This window comes from Tachypleus tridentatus, chromosome 1, assembly GCF_004210375.1.
Source record: "Tachypleus tridentatus isolate NWPU-2018 chromosome 1, ASM421037v1, whole genome shotgun sequence".
Taxonomy (NCBI): Eukaryota; Metazoa; Arthropoda; class Merostomata; order Xiphosura; family Limulidae; genus Tachypleus; species Tachypleus tridentatus.
Window position 1 is genome coordinate 67,482,781 of NC_134825.1, and position 20,646 is coordinate 67,503,426.

Genomic DNA, 20,646 nt, shown 5'->3' on the forward strand with positions numbered 1-20,646 from the left:
CATGTAACTACCTCACAGAGTGTGGATGGAACTTCACCAACTTAGTTTTGGAGGTTTATTGGATCAATGCATGAGTAGCTATAAAATTTCAGTTTTGCGGTTATGCAGGGCGTGTTTTTTTAACACTACTTCGCCTCACGTGGATAGATCTTCACTAAATTTGGCATAAAGGTTTATTTGGCCCATGCAAAGATAATGAAAACTTATGGTTTCACATTTTGTGTTTTGCAACTTTATGGACTTTTTTTTTTTTTACCATAACTCATAAAAGAAGCAACTTTTCATGTTCTGAGATAACCTTTTAATAATCATTAACTTATATAACTTTTGTGTAGGGGACAAATATTTCAGCTAATATTGAATACACTAAATATTTATCACAAGATATTAGATGTCAAAATTCCTTATATACATCATTGTTTAAATTTATATGCATGGGTGGAGGTCAAAGTACTTATACCAGGACCTTTTACAGAGTGGTATTTAAAATGGTATTGCAATATTACAGCTGTCAAATAACCGTTTTCACTTAAATTGCTGATTTAGTGACAGTTTCGTGATGACGTGTTCATTTTTTAAATTAAATATATAATATCTGCCGGCTCCTTTTTCAAAGAGTTTTTAACTTTAAATCCAATCTTGACCAACTGAACCATAAAGTCTTAATTGCCAGTTTTAATGTAATCTCCATATTCACAGAAGTCCTTACTACCGAAGTACAGAAGTATGTGTATTGTTCACATCTTACATTCCTACTTGTGAGATTCTGAGTCAAACTAACGTCATCAATTCACAGACATATCTTGACTACAAATACTTTTGTAACACACCTGACGTTTTGTGTACAACAGACCTCTAATTTTACTAAACACTTAACAGATTTAATTACTGAATTACAATTAACATTCCATCTACAGTGCGGGTCAGGTTAAATGAACCGACTCCCTGCTTATTAAATTAATATTTATCCTTTATCCTTTATTAAATTAATAAATAACGAGAAGTATTTAAATAGTTGCTTACGTACATACAAAGGAGCCGAGATTAAGATAAATTATTTCCTTGCCATACCATTAGGGCGATTGAAAAGAAAATGTTTAGTAAACTAACAAATTATTGGAACTTTTGAGGTGTATGACTTGTAGAGAAACTTTTATTAGTATTAGGGTAGTTCCATTAGCGAAACATGCACGAAATCATGAATTTTGTGTGGAAATAGTTTGTAATTGTATTATATATTGAGGCTAACACTTGACTTACCAGTCAAACTGTTTTTAGGTTCGTAAATTATTTTAGTTTGTAATACTGTTTATGACAATCGAATATTTTATTATTTGTAGTGATTATGAAACAAATAATATTTTGCGGTGAAAGCGAAAACTGAAAGTAGTTTATCCTTTATTAACTCCCCAGTGTGTTTAAAACATTATTTTTTCCTCAAAGTAATATGATGCTTTCCAAAGGATGGATTGTTTGCTTTTTGATAAGTGGCATGATGTCTACTGTTGCTGTTTTTGTTATGAATTGGTGAGCAATAAGTATACGTGTATATATAATTGAATTGGTGTAGACTTTTAAACTTCATCCCATGTTCCAATACTCCCAGCAATACGAACATTACTTCTTTCTAAGCAATTTAGAGCAATATTTCTCGACCTCTCGATACAAGGGCTGACTCTCTGCTTCCCAAAACTCGGACCGCTAAAATGCAAGTACAACGAAAAACCATTACGAGTTACCTATGAATTCTCTGTCACGTTTTGATTTTTTTCGTTTTCATGATATTCCACGAGCTGGCAAAGTTGTGACGAAGAGTTGGTCGAGAAACACTATTTTACGATATGAAATTGTGAGCTATGTTTCAGACCTAATCAGTAGGTCAGTTGCATAAGAATTTTCATATAATCTCAATAAGAATATTAAAATATGAGAACAGTTTTGATAAGTGTATGGTGCTGCGAATCAGGAGTTACAGTGTTTGTTAGTTTCTTATTCATAAATATTTAAGTTGATTTCGTGTATAACATTGAAGAAAAATAGTTTTGTTCTAATGTTGTAAAAAACTAGCAGAAACGCCGTCCTAAAGGGCGGCTGTTTTTGATAGTAATTAATAATCGTAGCATTCATACTCTACTGAAAAAATTAGAAAAAATAGACATTTTTTAGAAAAGGAATTTTCTGGGAATTACTGAAAAGTGTTTGGATAGTACTGATATAACCTGTCATGTTTATTATTCATTAAAAATGGTAACCTTTTCTACAGCGCCATTTTCAACAATTGAATCTCACAGATATTCATAAGTACTGCGCCTTGACCGATGTTTTCACATGGAATCTCATGAATCCTCATTTCATTCTCAGACTGCTTGGAATGTTCGAGGGTCAAATAAATGTGCCGTGGAATGCATTGTGTCACTATTTTTGATTATGTTGCGTACTGTCTCCAAGTTGATCGACATACCTTTCTTTTTCCACGTGTTAGGTATCCGAATGAACCTCCTTCACGTCTTTTAGATTTTTATTTCACAGTTATTAAACGGTTATGTTCTTATGTATAACACATATATTTTAAACTAAAAACGTATTTGATTGTAGGAAAGCTGGAGGCATTCCAGACTGCATAATGTTTTAGTAATAAATGAAATGTGATACTTAATTGCTTCTTAAAAACTACTGAGCACCACTAGCACAAACTTTAAGCACACGTAACCTTACGAGAGTGAAAAAACAACAACAATTATGTGTATGTATTGCATAAAATTATCATATAGAAGTAAATTCTACGTGTTGAGGAAAATAAGTAAATTCTGACTGACTGAAAAGGAGTGAGTTTGCTCATACTGTAGTGGGTGGTGTTAAAACAAAAACAGGCTTAGTTATCAACACCTAGTGATAACTCTTTATTGTTTCTTTTTCTTAACATGATACTTATGACTTTCGCTATATAGAACTTTTATCAACTTCCCTAAAAACAATATACTCATCAAAAATATACTGTACTTTATGCAACCTTAGGTATTGAGCATTCATTGTTACTGTTTTCTTACGTAATGATCAACGTTATAAGCTATTGCATTTTTTTCATATATGGTTACGAAAACAACATACAAAGATTCACTTGAATATTATTTAGGATATTTCTTAAAAAAGAACAGTACTGTTTGGGGGCGCTTATTTTATTTTTTTTACTTTATTATTGTTTTCAGTTTTGTTGAAGTTTTTCGTTAGTTTATATTATTAATATACCCAGTAATAAATAATCGAGTTTTCGATTTATTATAGAAAGAAATCTTTAACTTAGATGTTGGGCAAGGCCTAGTGGTTATCGGGTCTCAACTTTGAAATCAAGGATGTTTGCAAAATCTTTTCCGCACTTTTTTTCGTGTTTGGTCATAGGTGCTCCATACCAGGGGCTCCCAAACCTTTTAGACCTGCGGAGCTTTGCATCAGAAAGAAAAAAAAATTCCGGAGCCTTAATAAAAAAAATACACTAAAAATAGAAACAGTCGGTCACTAGCACCAGCTAAAGTTTACTTCAAGCTTTTAGAGCATAAATGTATTAAAAATATCAATATTTAAAAAAAAATACACTTCAGAAATTTCTGCTTGCACAATTTATGTCAGTAAAAGTACAGTGTACTTATTTATTTATTAGTGGCTCGGATAGGATTGCTTTTATTGACAAAGTAGTTCAATATTTGGAATTATGGTTGTTACTTGTAAGCGCAGATCATCTTCAGTATTTAGCCTGTTTCCAAATTTGGTCTTTGTAGCTGTATACAGTGAAAATGTTTGCTCACAAAGATACGTTCGTTGTTGGAAAACGCATCAAAATTTTCAAAACGCAGTTACTTATTTCAGGCTCTTTCATGGCCATTTGAATCCAAAATTGTGTGGTTTCTTCCTGCTGAAATTTTGTTTTTAGGGTATAATCAGTTGAAATTTCTGCAAACTGTTCTTTCTCTTTCAAAGATAAATTGTTGTTATATGCAGAGTCAACAAACGGATTTTGAATCCACAGTAATGTTTCTAACTGAGGAGAGAAGTACTCCCTGACAGTTGTACACAAGTCAGATATGTGCTGCAAAACTGAAACTTTTGCAATTTTACTTAAGGAAATTTCATTTATAAGTAAAAAGCCACTGAGATTTTCGAAGCAATCAAGTTCTTCCATAAGTATAAATTCACCCCAAAGTTTTAGTTTACGTTGAAACGTTTCCATTTTACTCTGAGCTTTGAAGTACGTTATCCTGCATTGCAGCATTCACTTCATTTATATAGGCAAATACGTCCGAAAGGTAAGCCATTTTCTGTATTCAGCATTTGGCCCTTAATTTGTATGCAAGTTCAAAATGGCATTCAGCTAAAAGGAAACCTATCTCCTCTCGCCGTTCGTAAAACCATGCAAGTACTTTTCCCTGAGAAAGCCATCGTTCTTCAGTACGAAGCAGTAAATGTTTATGCAAATTTTTCATATTCGCACAGAGTAAACTGAAGATTCTCACATTGAGTGGTCTTGATTTTATAAAATTAACTATTTTTATGACGTCACCCAATACCTCTTTTAAGTCTTCTGGCATTCGTTTCATTGCAAGTGCATGACGATGAAAACAGCAGTGGATACTCTCGATGTCCGGGGTTTTATTTTTTATGCATGCCGCTGCGCCTGAAAATTTTCCAATCATAGCTGCAGCCCCATCAATGCAAATACTTGAGCAAAGCTGCCGTTGGATCTCATGTTCTTCCATAAATAAATCGATCAGTTTAAATATTTCTTCGCCTGTTGTTTGAGTAGGCAAAGGTTTGCAAATTAGTATGTGTTTTTCAAAATTAGCTTCGTATAGCGAACAAACACAAGTAATATCGCGTAACCTGCGACATCTGTCTATTCATCCATCTGAAGCGAAAAGGTTGGACTCGCTTTATTAACTCTGTTAAGCAATTTGCTGACATATCCTGGAATCTTAGAGAAATCGAGTTGTCAGAAAGGGACACAGAGTTAATGTTTTTAAGAAATTTCTCATCAATCGTGCAATCTACCAAATCTTTTGCGCGTGGTTTTATTAAATATTCTGCAATTGTATGAGCTTCACCTGCTTTTGCAATACGGTAACTAACACGATATGAAGCAATAAGAGCATCTTTGTTGTCCTCATGGACAAACGAACGAAATGTTACTTTCCTTGCATTTAATTGCAAATGCTTTCTTTTGAAATACTAGGAAGTTGGATTTTTTAATTGGGAGTGTTTGGTTTCTAGATGTCAGTTTAACTTTGCTGGATGCAAATTACTGTTACGCAACACTGTACCACATTCAACACACAACCCACTAGTTCCATCTTCATTACCTGTCCATGTAAAACCATATTCAATAAAACTTTCTTTTCTTTCTTGTTTCGATACTTCTTGTATCGTCCTACGTAGAAGTGCTTGCACACAACAATGAAATTATATTAGGCCTAGGCAGATTTTTACTCGTATAAATGTTATTACTGATATTCAGCCACTTATCCATTATAAGGGTGACAACTAATTATTAATTTCTCTAAAAATGTATTCTTATATTTCTAGCACTTCAAAAGTGTTTTCACGGACACAAAATAGCTTTTTTAATAAAAACTCGTTCAAGCTTTTGAGTTTTATCATTATACAATGACATGCTGACCTAAGATGAGTGTTGCTATAACGAAGTCAGAAATAAAGATTTTGGAAAAAAGGCTAGATTGGCCGCTAGAATAATAAACTTTTCTAAAAGAAAAGAGTAAACTATTATTGTTGCAATTTTTAACAGAAATTTTAAAGCCAAATAACAAAATATTAATCCAGATCTGACGTTCGTCTGAATCTCGAACGAAATGAAACATGACGTCATGCAGGCGTGTGGTGACATAGATTTCGTTGGTACCAAGTTTGTCTGATTAAACTACAACGAATCTTAACCTAACAATTACCAATTATAACTGTAATAAATATAATTATACTTCATACAAATATACTTTGAAATTGAAACAACTGATACTGCATCTAATTGCATCACAATGTTTCATATTTGGACAAGTTTCAGCTATGACAGTCATGTTTCATTTTGTTTCATTTCGTTAGAGATTTAGCCGCTAATCCAGATCTCGCTTTTAAAAGACAGTTGGCATCACTACCAAGGTTTGACCGATGTTTCATACAAAAATTACTAAGCTATTTTGCATTTCCATGACGCATGCGATCTTGAGATGGTTTCATATGTACTAGCAACCAGCGGTGTCATTTTCAAAGTTAATTGAGATTTTATTAACATTTTCACCGCGAGAACTTTTTCCCTAAGCTGAATAAAGTATTAAAAGGTCCAATACACGATAAACGTGTTATATTAAAGATATATTTCACTTTTTTATACAGAGTATTCTGATTCAGTTTTATAGTATTAGGAAAAAAATATTAGCATTCTAAAATTTCCTCGCGGAGCTCCAGATAACTATGGTGGAGCCCAGTTTGAAAAACCGTGCTCTATACAATTAGTGCTCAAATTCCGTTTTCGGTGAGCAAAAAGTAACCCAAGAATAGACGAGAGTGGTGTAGCTTTCTGCCTATCCTGTAATCCATCAATTCAAAATTAGAAATTATTGTGCGCAGATTTATCTCTAGTAATCAATTAGTTACAAATTAGACTTGTGCGTAGATAACCCTTGCGTAGCTTTGCTTGAAAAAATTAAATGTATCACTATTACGTACATAATCAACATTTTTAAAGTTTTAAATACACCTAATTGTGACATAATGTATATCACTGTGATCAAAATAACAAGCTTTAAGTTTTTAAAAATAATTATAAAAACAATTAAAATTGATCATGGTATGTCTCGTAATAGCTGTTTATTTTAAAATACTTCTACTAAAAAGAATCATAAGTTTTAACTTTAAAAAATTGTTTTTTGGACATACCAGGAACGTTGGTAGAAGTTTTATGCTGGTTATATTAAAAAAGGTACATGTGTAAGGTTTATAAAGTATATGTGTGTGTTTTTTTCTTATAGCAAAGCCACAACGGGCTATTTGCTGAGCCCACCGAGGGGAATCGATACCCTGATTTTAGCGTTGTAAATCTGTAGACTTACCGCTGTACTAGCGGGACTATTTATATAGTATTAAAATCGGTTATTTTTTCAGAAAGTTTTTTAGGTTTTATGGGATTTTATAAGATGGTTTGTTCAATGAGAAGATTCTGCGCTTTATTTGACGAAATCTGTGTAGCTGTGTAAGTATGAAATATTGGCTTGCCATGGCCAGATGCTTAAGGCACTCGACTCGTAATCCGAGGGTCGCCGGTTTGAATCCCCGTCGCGTCAAACATGTTCGCCCTTTCAGTCGTGGGGGCGTTATAATATTACGGTCAATCCCTCTGTTCGTTTGTAAAAGAGTAGACCAAGAGTTCGCTGTGGGTGGTGATGACTAGCTGCTTTTCCTCTGGTCTTACACTGCAAAATTAGGGACGGCTAGCGCAGATAGCCCTCGTATAGCTTTGCGCGAAATTCAAAACAAACCAGTGTATGAAATAAACAATGGTGTAATCACGTGAACAGTTTTAGGAGCTTAAAAGTGCATCATTTACGGAAAAAAGTCTAGGTACAAATGTTTATATATGTATAAGGAGGTAAAAGGCCTATAATAGTAAACTTTTATGTAAATGAGGAAAATGTTTTATTCAAAATACGTCCATTTAAAAACAAGAGGTTATGGATTTCCAGTGAAGACTTAGACAATAGATTTTATAAGTGACAACTACGTATTTAAATCTTAATAGGAGGCAGTAGATGTTAATAGCCTTTACAGTAGTAAAATAATATTAAATTAAGTTATTGGTGTGGGAATCGTCATTTAGCTAGTCGCACAATTCCATGTGAAATTTACTGACGTTTGTTTTCAATGTTGTGCTGCTACTGGGGCGATGAGATAAAACCGTTCTGAGTCAATTTTGAATGGAGGGTATTTTTAGCCAAGACATTATACATGTCTCCCCCTCCTGGGCCCCCAGATTTGGCAGAAAGTGCCCTTTGATCCTTTTTTAGACACGTGGCTCGTATTATTGTATCATATTTAGTAATTTTATGTTTTTGACTGCCACAGTGTACAGCGTAAAAAGCTAAAAATGAAATCACACATTTTCTATGTAAGATAAGAAAAAGGAAAGTGTGTGGTAATTTGTGGGATTAATTTAACGATATTTTAAATTTTTGTCTGATTCGTGATGTAACAAAGGATTGGAAATTATTCTTCTATTTTTTTTCTAAATATCCCAAGTTTTGTTTCTGACAAAAATAAAAAAGTTAAAAGGCAAAATATTTAAGGATAGGATTGAATTATTAGAAACAAAACAAAGGATTGGAAATTATTCTTTTATTTTTTCTAAATATCCCAAGTTTTGTTTCTAACAATTAAATCCTACCCTTAAATATTTTGTCTTTTAACTTTTTTCTCCTCTGATGAAATATCAGTATAATATAACTGTTACTAATTTTGTATAACACAAAACAGTGAAGACGACTGACCATGTTTCTTTTAAATGCCACATTTCAAAGTATTATGTAGTTTTAAATAACTGCTTCGAAAAATGTTGATATATACAGCCTACAAGTAATTAAATAAGATACCTCCGAGAATAAATGTCGAAATCTTGTATATATGATTTCTTACCGTTTTCTGCTTTAAATACTGTAAAAGGCAGATTTATTAAACACTAATAGTAATCTTCAACCATTTGTCTCCCATTTGCTTAGTTAAAGTCATTAAATAGTTATTTTTTCCTGAATCGGTGTCTAATAGTAAGAATGTGTATTCTGGAATAATTTTTCTAATTTTTTGGAGGGGAAGGGTAAGAAAGATGACTGGAACTATAATAATATAAATGACTTAATTTAGTTAAAATGTATGTATAGTTAAATGTATAAAATTACTAAGGTATACGGATGTGCACAAATGTGGAAATTGTATTATGAATGATAAATATGAAATGTTTATTACAAAGAACAATTCAATATCCAATTTATAACATTTTTACATTCCAATTATGGTAAAAAAGATTACGTTGACATGAAAACATGTTCAAGGCCTCATTAGTATATGCTTGATTTTACGTGGTGTATGGTACACAGTATGAGTATTTTAAAGTAACTTGTTAAGTAAGTATATAATGGTAACTCATTAATGAACACACTGTTACTTCACAATATCCTGGATGAAAAGAAATTACAGAATACTATGTTAAACCAAGATTTATATTTTTGTTTTCCATAAATGTTATTTGACTCCAATACTTCCACCAATTTTTCCTTTTAGTGTGCCAGAAGAAAGATCATATGAGCGGCCGTCACACTACTATGACCGCCTGGGTGAAAGGGAGCCGTACATAAGGCGGACAGTTGGGATTGGTTACCATGATGATGAAGGTTACCAAGCAAGAGGACGCACACGAGATAGGTATTCACGTGCTGCACCAGGGACTATATACCCGGAAGGAACAGATAGGTAAAGTTCTTTTTTTATTAGTTCAAAAATAAAGCACATTTTGGCACTTCCTGCAAGAAATAGGTTACTTGAAAACTTCTGTGGACAAAATGCATCTAATGGTTTAAGTTATTCCTTTTTTTTTTTTTTTCAAATTAAATCGTGGAGAAAATTTTTTTAGTTAAAAATACATTGTGTGTGATAAAGGGATTTGAGATTTTTTTTACCATTAAGTATTAGCATATTATTTCTTATTTTTAGGTTTTTGGGAAGGGTGAAAGTATGTTTTGGTAATATAAGTTTTTACAAAAAACATGTCAATAAAATCAACAATAGATGAATTCCCAGAAGTAGGATATTCTTGATAGGCATTCTGAAAATGGAACAAAATATATAATAGTTTTGTTCTTTGAAGAGAAACTACTATTCTGACAATGAAAGAGGTTATGGTTTATTTTGAAATAAGATACTTAATATCTCTTCCATTAGTAAACTCACATAATAGAGTATAAAAATAGTAATAGCCAGAAAATGAAGTTTTTGTAACTGAATTTAACACATACATATAAAAATGTAGGCATTTTTAATTAAGTAATTGTGTGAAAATAATTCAACCATTAACATCGTTTTTCCCATTGAACATAAATTGAAGGGACAATTTACATAAATTATTTTTCGTGAATAATATTTTTTTTCAGTAGACATGATATTGAAATCTATATTCTCATTTGTCTCAGTATCTCTTTCTATACAATTAATTATTAGTTATTTATTAACAAATACTGACGGGATTTTGCTATATTTTTACATTGGTTGCTACAGATCATGTCACCAAGCCTTGTCATGCTGTGTCTGATAACTGTGCACCTTGACAATAACCCTGCATTACAATTTTCATTGCAAAATACTCTATTTTAAGACTCATATCTGAAACACACCACACTTCTCTTTTTTTTTTTTTTTTCTTGTTTCCATAATCTGTGTAGCAAATAACAAAACTGGTTGTTTAGCTTTCATTTCAACAGTCCCATAGCAAAGAAGTATTTAGGTTCTGCTTCAACTTGATAAGTATGTTTTCATGTGGATTAATTTACCTCTTAAATACATACCCTGTCAGAGATCCTTTTTAATTATGTACCATGTTGTTATCTGGAACATATGGATGGCCTTTGCCACTAGCATTTGAGTTTGTGGATTCTTACTTCTTATAAGACATTGCACTTTGCTTACTTGATGGAATTTTCTTTCTAGATGGTCCTGGTGCTCATAAATGTATAACGAAGACACATCTTTATAATCTAAGTGACTTTGGTGTTGGAAAGAGCTGTTTATACCTTTTCCAAAGTGATCAGTTTTGGTGGCAAAACACTGCTTACCAAACACCAAACAATGTCAAAATGTAGCTCTGATACATTGTGTTCTACTGTCATGGCCATGTTTTATAAAATGACTTATTTATTTGTATATTCAGAATTGTCTTAATATAAGCACTCATATTGAATTGATGAAAACACTTGTCATTAGTAATTACTTCTATATTGGAATTTCTTTAGCAGACTTTATATGGTTTACCGTTAACCATAAATTAGCACTGAATTGTTTTACCTTCTGCTAGAGTAAAAATATATTCATCATAATGCAGTACATAAAGAAACATTGGTTAAACCTGGTATACATGATATTAAATAGCAAGAGCACTGTAAGTATATGTTACATATTACAAGTTTAAACTAAATCAGAATGGTTGCCATAAAATAGTTATTACATGTGTCACATATTATTTATTTATTTTTCTACCAAAGTAACACCATATTTAAGCAGAATGTTACACTCTCTTTTATAGAAATATTTTTGTCATTGTTATTTCAGAAATCAAGGACATTTTTCTCGTAGTCATACCCAGCGTCAACATTTTGAACAGCAACGTTACCCACCATCACTTGACCAGTATGGTGATGAACGAGAAGTAGCACCAGCAGGAACAGGGAGGTTACCACGGAGATCGACGATAACAACATCGTCCATCAGCTCAACCGTTGACTCTCCACCTCACTCTCAAATTGGGAGCAGGCAACGGCGACAGGGAACATCAAGGCGGTCCTCCCATTCTCGTTCAGGTTCTCCGTCGAATTCTCAGTCACAGTCGAGTTCTCGTAGCAGTAGTAGTCACTCATCTAGTTCATCATCAAAACTTCGAAGTAGTTCCAGTGACAGCAGTAGTAGGTCGCCATCGCCGTCCAAGTCTCAGTCACCAGCGTAAGTCATTGTATGTTCTTGGAGAAAAAAAAAGCAGCCAAAATTGCATAACTGCTCAAAAATTATTTTTTAAAGTCTTCAGTGTTGATTCAAGAATGGAAACCACTTGCAATGAAAATGATGATTAATAACTTCACATAAATGTTTTTTATTCTATTATGCATTTTGTCTTATACATTTTTCAAGGATCTCTGAATGTGACAGACTACAAAACTGATTTGTAAGAATCAGAACATAAAACTACTATAAAATAATAGAAAGTTGAGCTGTGAGGCATGCTAAAAGTGTTGTTGAATGGATTAGAGTTGCTGAATATAAAACTAAATGTTAAAAATAAAATCAGTGAAAAATCTTATATGAAATAATACTGATTTCATATGGGTATTGTACCTGTTAATAGAAGGGTGTTTGGATTGGATCAGAAGAAATGTCTTGTATTTCCTGTCAGGAAAACTGTCACAAATCTCTTAAAATGTTGATCCAGTAAGTTGTTTTGCTAATTATGCTGTTTGCAGTGATGTAATTAATGTTCAGTTTGTACAGTGTACATGTCAGTTCATAGATGGTGTTTCTAAGTGTAAAGGAATTCTTTAAGCCATTGATCTTAGAAAAGCACTTTTTGAATTTGCATGGAATTTTGTTACTAAAGGCCAAGTATGAGTAAGTGTACCTTTCAGTATGATATGGAAATTCAAACCAGATTTTCTAATCAGTTGCAATGAGAAGTAGTAAAAGTTTATCCACAAAGGACATGATCCATATAAAAGTGATTTGATGTGGTGGTTTCCTTTTTTGCTGTCATTTGTTAAAATTATCAGTCAAAATTGTGGAATGTCTTTGTAATATAACTATACAGATAGTCATTGGACAGCAGTAGCTTTTCATGTTTTATCCTTACTTGCATTTCGCTATCTGTGGTGTTGCAGATTTTTCAGTTCTGTTAAGTTGCCTGATAATTGCATCCTGTTTGGTAGCTAGTGGTGAGTACCACTGCTGAACATTATGTCAATGTACATGTCATAATTAATGAGACATCTTTCTGAATCCAAGTTTTAGAAATTTGTGACAACTTTCTTGTAAGGAAATGTAAAGAATCTTTATGATTCAAAACAAATGCATTTCCACTGAAAGTTATAATATTTGGCCCCTATAAGATTATTATTATTTTGTGTTAGGTTTATTTATTTATTTTTTACTATATACTTTTATAATTGGCAACTGTAAACTGTGCAACAATAGTTTTAGCACAGTTCACCATCCATCATTCTATTCTATTGTTATAGTTTTATATGCTTTTTGTAATCTGTGATGTTCACAGACCCTTTGAAAAAGGTGTACATGTAAATAAATATTGGGTAGAATATATAAAACATCTGTGTGAAGATGTTTGCCATCTTCATTGAAAACATAAAAATTAGCTAAACAGAAAACATAAAAATTAGCTAAACAGAAAACATAAAAATTAGCTAAACAGAAAACATAAAAATAAAGACCGATGTACAGAGTTTTTTTTTTTTTAATAAGTTTTATTAAAGTATTAACAATATAAACAGGACCTCCTATGGCAGCCAAGGAAGTGGGAAAACAGGACGCTCAGATTGGCTAAGCAGTACAGTCACTGCAGTGTCATCTTTGTTTTTGCCATCTGCTGTAACAACTTTGAATTCTAACAACTTATCTGTGGGAAATCAGTGCTCAAATCAACCACAAAACTGTGCATCAAGTCCTGTTAACAACCATAGTGACAGGGAGGAGCGAAAGCCACTTGCAATTTGTGTCCGAAATCTTCCAGTTCGGTCAACAGGTTGGTATAAAAATTTAGATACATTTCTTTTTAACTAACTATTGTAAGGTAATCATGAAATCTGGAAATGTATTGACACATTTTGACTCTGAAAGAGAGAAGTTATCATTGCATGCTTCACTGACAATTAATTTTATTTTTCCTGTATTATATTTGTATGAAAAAAATTTGAAGAGTACTACAGATAATGATGTAACAATTTGGACATTTTTAGACACAAGCCTGAAAGATGGACTGTTTCATGAATACAAGAAACATGGAAAAGTCACCATTGTCAAAGTAATTGGTCAGGGAACAGACAGATATGCAGTGGTTTGTTTCAAAAAGTAAGTCTTTTTACATATTTAGATTAAACTTTTAGATATTTGAATGGAAATTTGAGGGGGAGGGAGAAAAAAAGAGAGAAAAGCCATGGTATTATTTTTCTTAGCCTACTTTAATGTCTTGATCAAGTTATTTGTTAAAACATTCTGTATGAATAAGTATAGAAAGTTATGGTGGATGACATCAAAGTATAAAGATCATTAAATGGCTTGTCATATCACAAAAAATGCTAAAAATAATATATGAATATGGTTCAAACAGCTGCAGGTTAAGCCATAAATAATACCAAAGTAGTCTTGTTTATACACTGTGTATTGATATTAATATGGTCCTTCTGTGAAGTGTGGGTGGAACTGATGCATCCAGAGAATGTTGTGTATATAGTTTGTGTTAGTTTTCAACTTTACGTGGAAAGCGTGGTCTTCTTAGACTTCAGAGGTACAAAATGATGAAGCATAGAGAAAGGTGCACAATTTCAAGTGCGTGTGTGTGTGTGTATACACAGACACACACAAAGTGATATAATGCTTTATACATGAAGGACTCAATAATATTTGTGGCCTACATTTCAGATTCCTTTACATCTGTGCAATGCACTACAGCTAAGTCACAGGAGGAAGAGAAAAAACTTGTACAGAAAGTGCTTTCATTCTAATTCCAATCAAATTAGCTGTAGGAGAAAGATGAGCAATAGTAGCTAACCTCACAGCATGCTTTATGATTACATGTGACTTCTGCTTCAATGTCAAACTTCTCAGTTCTATTAATGGATCTCCTTCATAATATTTAACAAAACAAACAGACTAAGGTACATGTTCCAAAATACCTCTAAGACACTGCAGTGACATTCTTTTCCATTTTAAGCATGAAAGTAACAAGCTTTATATAAAATTACAGGCATAACATCTGCTTTGGATCTCCTGTGACACAGTATCAGTTGGTCAAACAGTGTTTGATAGATAGTGTCAGTGTTATTCAATGGGCAAGGAGTACTGTACTTATGTTACCTCTTTAAAAGTATTCAGACTTCCACTATTATCAGAGCACATAGACTAAATAAAGCTAAGGCTTATTCAAATAAACATCATATACTCTACTGGTAACATCTTGGTTATATATATATGTATATATTTTTTTAGATATCACCATAATGAAATATGACTACATAAATTTCTCCATTTGTCACCATATTAGCCACTATGAGATCTGTTACTGAATAGAATTTTCTTTATATCAGATGTTATTACAACAGAAAATAATACATTTTCTGGTATTTGTGGTATCATTGCACTGAAACAAAACAAACCTGATGGGGTCATTTTAGGTATGATACTCATCCTTTGATGTGACAATGGTTGATTGTCAGTTGGATGGTTTAGTGGAAAGATGACACCCATCCTTTGATGTAAAGACAGTTGACTGTCAGTTGGATGGTTCAGTGGAAAGATTTAATTGAAATGATGGTTCTATGTGGACTTTTTTTCTCAGTAACAAATTTCTTTTTTACTCGTACATGTAATTCTAGATAACTATTTTGAAATTAATTTCTGTTCTTTTATGCCATATTTGGGTGCTTTCATAACATGTTACACAAAAATTTACATTCCTATATTAGCAGTATCTTTTTTAAATTGTTCCAAAGAGAAATATTTAAAAAAAAAAATTATTTATGGCAGTTGTTAGGAGTGCATATGTTACAGTGGAAAAACCATGCATATTGTGAAGCAGGCTTGAAACACATTTCAGCACTATATGTATGTAATATGTTGTAAACATAAGCACTAGCTCTTGTATAGTAATTATATGTAGTAACTAACAACATTATGACATACAGTGATACACATAATTTAGATGATGAAGTGAACAGTAATTTCAAGTTATTTACGTGGCTGGATAGATTACCTAAAGCTAAGCCTTATTAAAATATATATGATGTATTGCACAGGCAACATCCTAATTATACTTTTTGGCTTATTAGATAGATGGCCATAATGAAAAATGACTAAATAAATTCCTTCATCTATCACTATCTAAGCCAATATGCTAAAATTTAACTTTAGATTTAAGAACCAGTTTCTTTTGCCTTGTTGTCAACACAGAAACTTAGTTTACCCAATAATGTATTAATATGTACTTCTTAAAGTGATAGTAATAGATTTAAAGATCTAAACACTTTTGAATTTTTCTACAAAATTGTTAATACTAAACTTTTACTTGAAGTTGCACAGTAAAGCAAGTTGAAAGTAGTTAAGGTAGTAACAAATGATTGACAGATTAGAAACGTTATGTGCTAACCTCCTATACTATGAATATCTTCTCAAAGTGTAACATTTAAACTGTTATTTAAAATGTAAATAATGTGGTTATTTTAATGTTACAATTGTAGAGCCAGTGTAATTTCTTTACTACTTACTCTAGCGTGGACTATGTTGTTTTTTTTAAATAATGTAAGGACCATATTGTAGACTAATATAACATGGATATTTTTTTTTTTCAGTAAATAAATCCAATTTTTGTTGTTGTTAGAGTAGTGTGATTGATAGCTGTAAGTTCAGTGTTGCTCTTAAACCATTTTTAGGCCAGATGATGTAGAGAAAGCTTTAGAGGTTTCCAAAGATAAGTTATTCTTTGGCTGCAAGATTGAAGTCACAGCACATGAGGGTCTAGTTGGCGAAGATAATGAGTTTCGACCTTTAGAGGCTGAACTTGATGAATATCATCCCAAAGCAACAAGAACATTATTTATTGGCAACCTAGAAAAAGATATTACTCACTTGGACCTCAGGAAACATTTTGAGCAGTTTGGAGAAATTATTGTAAGAAACTAATAATTCATTTTATGCTAAAAGTACAAGTTTTAGATTTTTCTGTTTAAAGTTACAAGAAGATGAAGTAAGTGTTATCAAATTTGAGGGAGTTTGCATATGAAATGTTAAAATTTATCATAAAGCAAAAAAATACAGCTAATATACAAATTTTAGATTATAATTTTGTTTCCAAAAAACAAAGTGGTAATAGTAATTAAATGTCAAAACTATTTGTGTTTTAACAAAATTAAGTCCAAGAAGACATCTAATGTTAGTACCTAGTAACATTTTCTTCTGTTATGCTTAATATTAAAGCTAGGTAATTTAATTGATGTAATCAGTTACTTGTGAGCAGCAGTATTGTGGAATACTAATTTGAACACTGAAATGAAGTATTTCTTCCAGATGAATTATTCAGAGAGTCAGGTAGTCATATCAGTCACTGTGAATCCAATGAATACTCTATTAATAGTATACACTATTAATAAATGTAAAGGTTCAAAGTAATAAGGGTTGGCATGCAACTATATGTACAATAAACTTAGCAGTTAATTATTTTATATGTCATCTGTAATTATACAAATTACATAGTCAAAGTAGCATGTTATGTCATTAGCCTTACACAAATAATCATTTTGTTCAAACAGTGACTTATTTATGGAATACAAAATACATAATTTGCCTTACGAATTATTGATTATGTTTGCAATTGTGAAGATATGTCTACATGAAAAATCATTGGGATTGTGGATAACCTTGGATTGTCTGTATCTGGATTAACAAGGGTTCATTGTAGATAGTAGTGTCCTATAAACTGATGCAATAATAAACATTAGTTGTTCATTACACTATGTAACACAAATTTTGTTCCTGAATAGTATGTGTTATTTTTTAATTGCTTATGTTGTGAGAGTACAGAAAATGGCCATTATTTCCTTGAAACTTTGCTTTTGTGACCTGGATAATGAAATTTAGAAATTGACCTATTTTATATGTAAAAATGGATAAATTTGCCCATTTCCATTTGCTTAAGGTCTGAATAAAACAACATATGAACCAAGATTTATGTGTTTAGAAGCAAGTAGTTTTTTGAGATTTGCAATTGTAATGTAAATCAATTTCATGTATCAGCCCCAAAATATAGTCTCGGCATTCAACTTTGTTAGACCAAGATCAAGTCATTGAGATCTCTTTGGTTGGGGTAGTATGGGTGTCTCTCACCAGCTACACCTCTGAAATTGTAATCTGGATCTTCAAAGTTTACCTCCTGTTCTGATTTGCTGCTCTCTTCTGAGGATGGCTGCTTTCTCTCTGCTGGAGTGGGTACAGGGAGCTCAGGGCATTGTGGCACTGGGGCGATGGATGATGGAAAGTCCAGATACATGATAACAGATGCATTCTTGCCAGCCCAACATTTGGAAGAGCCTACCATGGAGAAGTAGCAATTGCTTGAGTGGTCAGTGGGTTCACGCCAAATTCTTGGAATAGTGAACTTCATGGCTCTCTTTTCCCCTCTGTATCATCGAGCAAAATAAAATTATTATGAAGAATAAATTTATTTCATCCACAACTAATGTGTAAAAGGTTCATGCAAAATAGTTCATATGTGATATTTTTTCTATACTATTGGAAACTAAAAAAATAAAAGATATTTAAATTTTAAAAGGTCTAAAATTTGTATAATATAAAATCTTACTATTCATTCAAGCAAGCAAAAATTGTCCATCTAACATTCTAGAGTTTTTTTGCAGTACTCACAGGTAACATGAGGTGCCCAAGGTTTGTCTTGATCCCTGACAGGCATGCCAAAATATGCATTGTAGGCTTTACACATTTTAGGAGATACTGTCACAGAGTACGTTTTTGCTCTTGTCTTGATAAATTGGCCTCATACATAGCAGAATGCTTGCAGCTTCTTGATGTTATCTCTGATAAAATCAGATAGGTCTATGTGTTCACTTAAGCAACTAGAACTAAACTGAAGTGGTGAGCCACTGTATATATATTACTATGGAAAGATCTAGAAAATTCTTAAAGGTTTTTGTAAATTCTACAGCATTCTAGAAAATTCTTGTAAGTTCGAGAAAATTCTTTATCAGCTACTCAGCACTGAATCTACCTGGAATGTTCTGGTAAATGGGTAAATTTGAAAATTTCATTACCCAGTTCACAAAACAAAATTTGAAGAGATTTTCCATTTACTTTAGGCATAAACAATTGGGAAATAACACTTTCTGCCCAGGAACAAGAAAAAGTGAAAATTTTGTTACATTTGTGTTATTACATTAGTTAATTATGGTTAACCCACTTGTTTTGAAAATCTCAAATTATTCAGTTCAGTGTTTACCATGATTTCTTTTCTATTATTTCAACAATCAATTAAAACATTTTTATCTTCTATTTTAGAATTATATTTGTGTAACATTTTAATTTGTTAAAATGAATTACATTTACAGTTTTTTTTTAAAATGTAAACCTGTGTCTCAGTCTTCTTTTGCCTAAACATTTGTATAACTTCTTAGTAAATGCTTTTATTTGCCAAGATTTTATAATACACATTGCAACTACACAGGCCATGAGACCTAGAATAGAGAGAGAAAGAAAAAGTATATATAATTACTTACATTAGTTTTAAAATGGCAAAATATGTAATTTTGGCATTTTGAACATGAGTTATTTTCTGTTTTAGGAGATTGACATTAAGAAACAGGGAGTTACTAGTACATCCTCATATGCTTTCATTCAGTTCATGGACATTTCTAGTGTTGTGAAAGCCATGCGGAAACTGGATGGTGAAAATCTTTTTGGGGCCAGTAGGATAAAATTAGGATTTGGTAAAAGCATGCCTACATGTTGTGTATGGATAGATGGTGTTGTGGAATCTGTACCAGAGAAATTTATCAGGCGCCACTTTGGACGTTATGGACCAGTCAGGAATACTGTGATAGACAGAGAAAAGGGCCAAGCCCTAGTGTTTTATGATTCAATAGATATTGCACAAAATGCAGTTGCTGAAATGAGAGGAAGAATGCTAGGAAACAAAAGACTGCAGGTCAGTTTATTCAAACTTAAATTATCACTATGTATTGTGGTAAGTACTGAAATCTATTTTATCTAGTTTTTATCATTTCTTTCAATAAAAGATAATTTATATGAATTCATAAAGAATAAAACACATGTTTGATCCTTTAATGAGGTAATATAATATGGCCTTATTAGGGGGAAATTTTCTTGGAAATTAATTTTAATGTTCAATATAACAATTTTTTAATAGAAGTATGTACAGAAAAAATACCAATACATATAATCCTTTATGGTGCTAGTGAAAAAGTACAATATTTTTTTTTTAGGATGCTCCAGCTTTTACTAAATTTACCATTTTATAACAGCTAAACAACTTGTAATGACATTATATATTAACTCTAAGAAGTTATGTTTTTTAGAAGGAACAACTAAAAGTATGATCTTTTGTAGTTACTTTATGAAATAGGCATGAGTCCATAAACTGATTAGTTTGAATATCTTGCTACTGGAAAGTTTATTTGAGAAAGGGAAAAAAATTTGAGTAGCTTGTATATTTAACATAAGTTACATTTAAGCATGAAATAATGTAATATATAGAATTTTTAATGTTTTCAAGTATCTGCCAATGCATTAATTCTTAAAGAATTGCTTTACAAATTCATATATTTAAAAATGGCTGGTATGGGTAGAGAAAGCACTAATAGAGGAGCGAATAACCCTAACCCATCAATAGACATTCCCAGCAACCAATCAGCAACCCTCATAGAATTCACCATGATGAAGACAAACTTCATGTTCAACAGCCACAACTATATACAAACAAATGGCCTAAGCATGGGCAATCCAGTATCACCAGTTCTAGCCAGTATCTTTATGACACAAGTTGAAACACAAGCAGATAACACAGCATTACATCCACCACTATATTGGTACAGA

At 32.1% G+C, this 20,646-nt stretch overlaps 1 protein-coding gene across 1 annotated transcript in view; it reads left to right on the forward strand.

Annotated features, from left to right (window-relative positions):
• The window catches only part of LOC143251056 (uncharacterized), a 135,402-nt gene that overhangs the window by 91,518 nt on the left and 23,238 nt on the right, over positions 1 to 20,646 (forward strand). Inside the window, 6 exon segments of the mRNA XM_076502394.1 lie at positions 9,328 to 9,516; positions 11,365 to 11,751; positions 13,305 to 13,555; positions 13,770 to 13,881; positions 16,458 to 16,695; positions 19,376 to 19,738. Coding sequence (XP_076358509.1) covers positions 9,328 to 9,516; positions 11,365 to 11,751; positions 13,305 to 13,555; positions 13,770 to 13,881; positions 16,458 to 16,695; positions 19,376 to 19,738 — 1,540 coding nt within the window.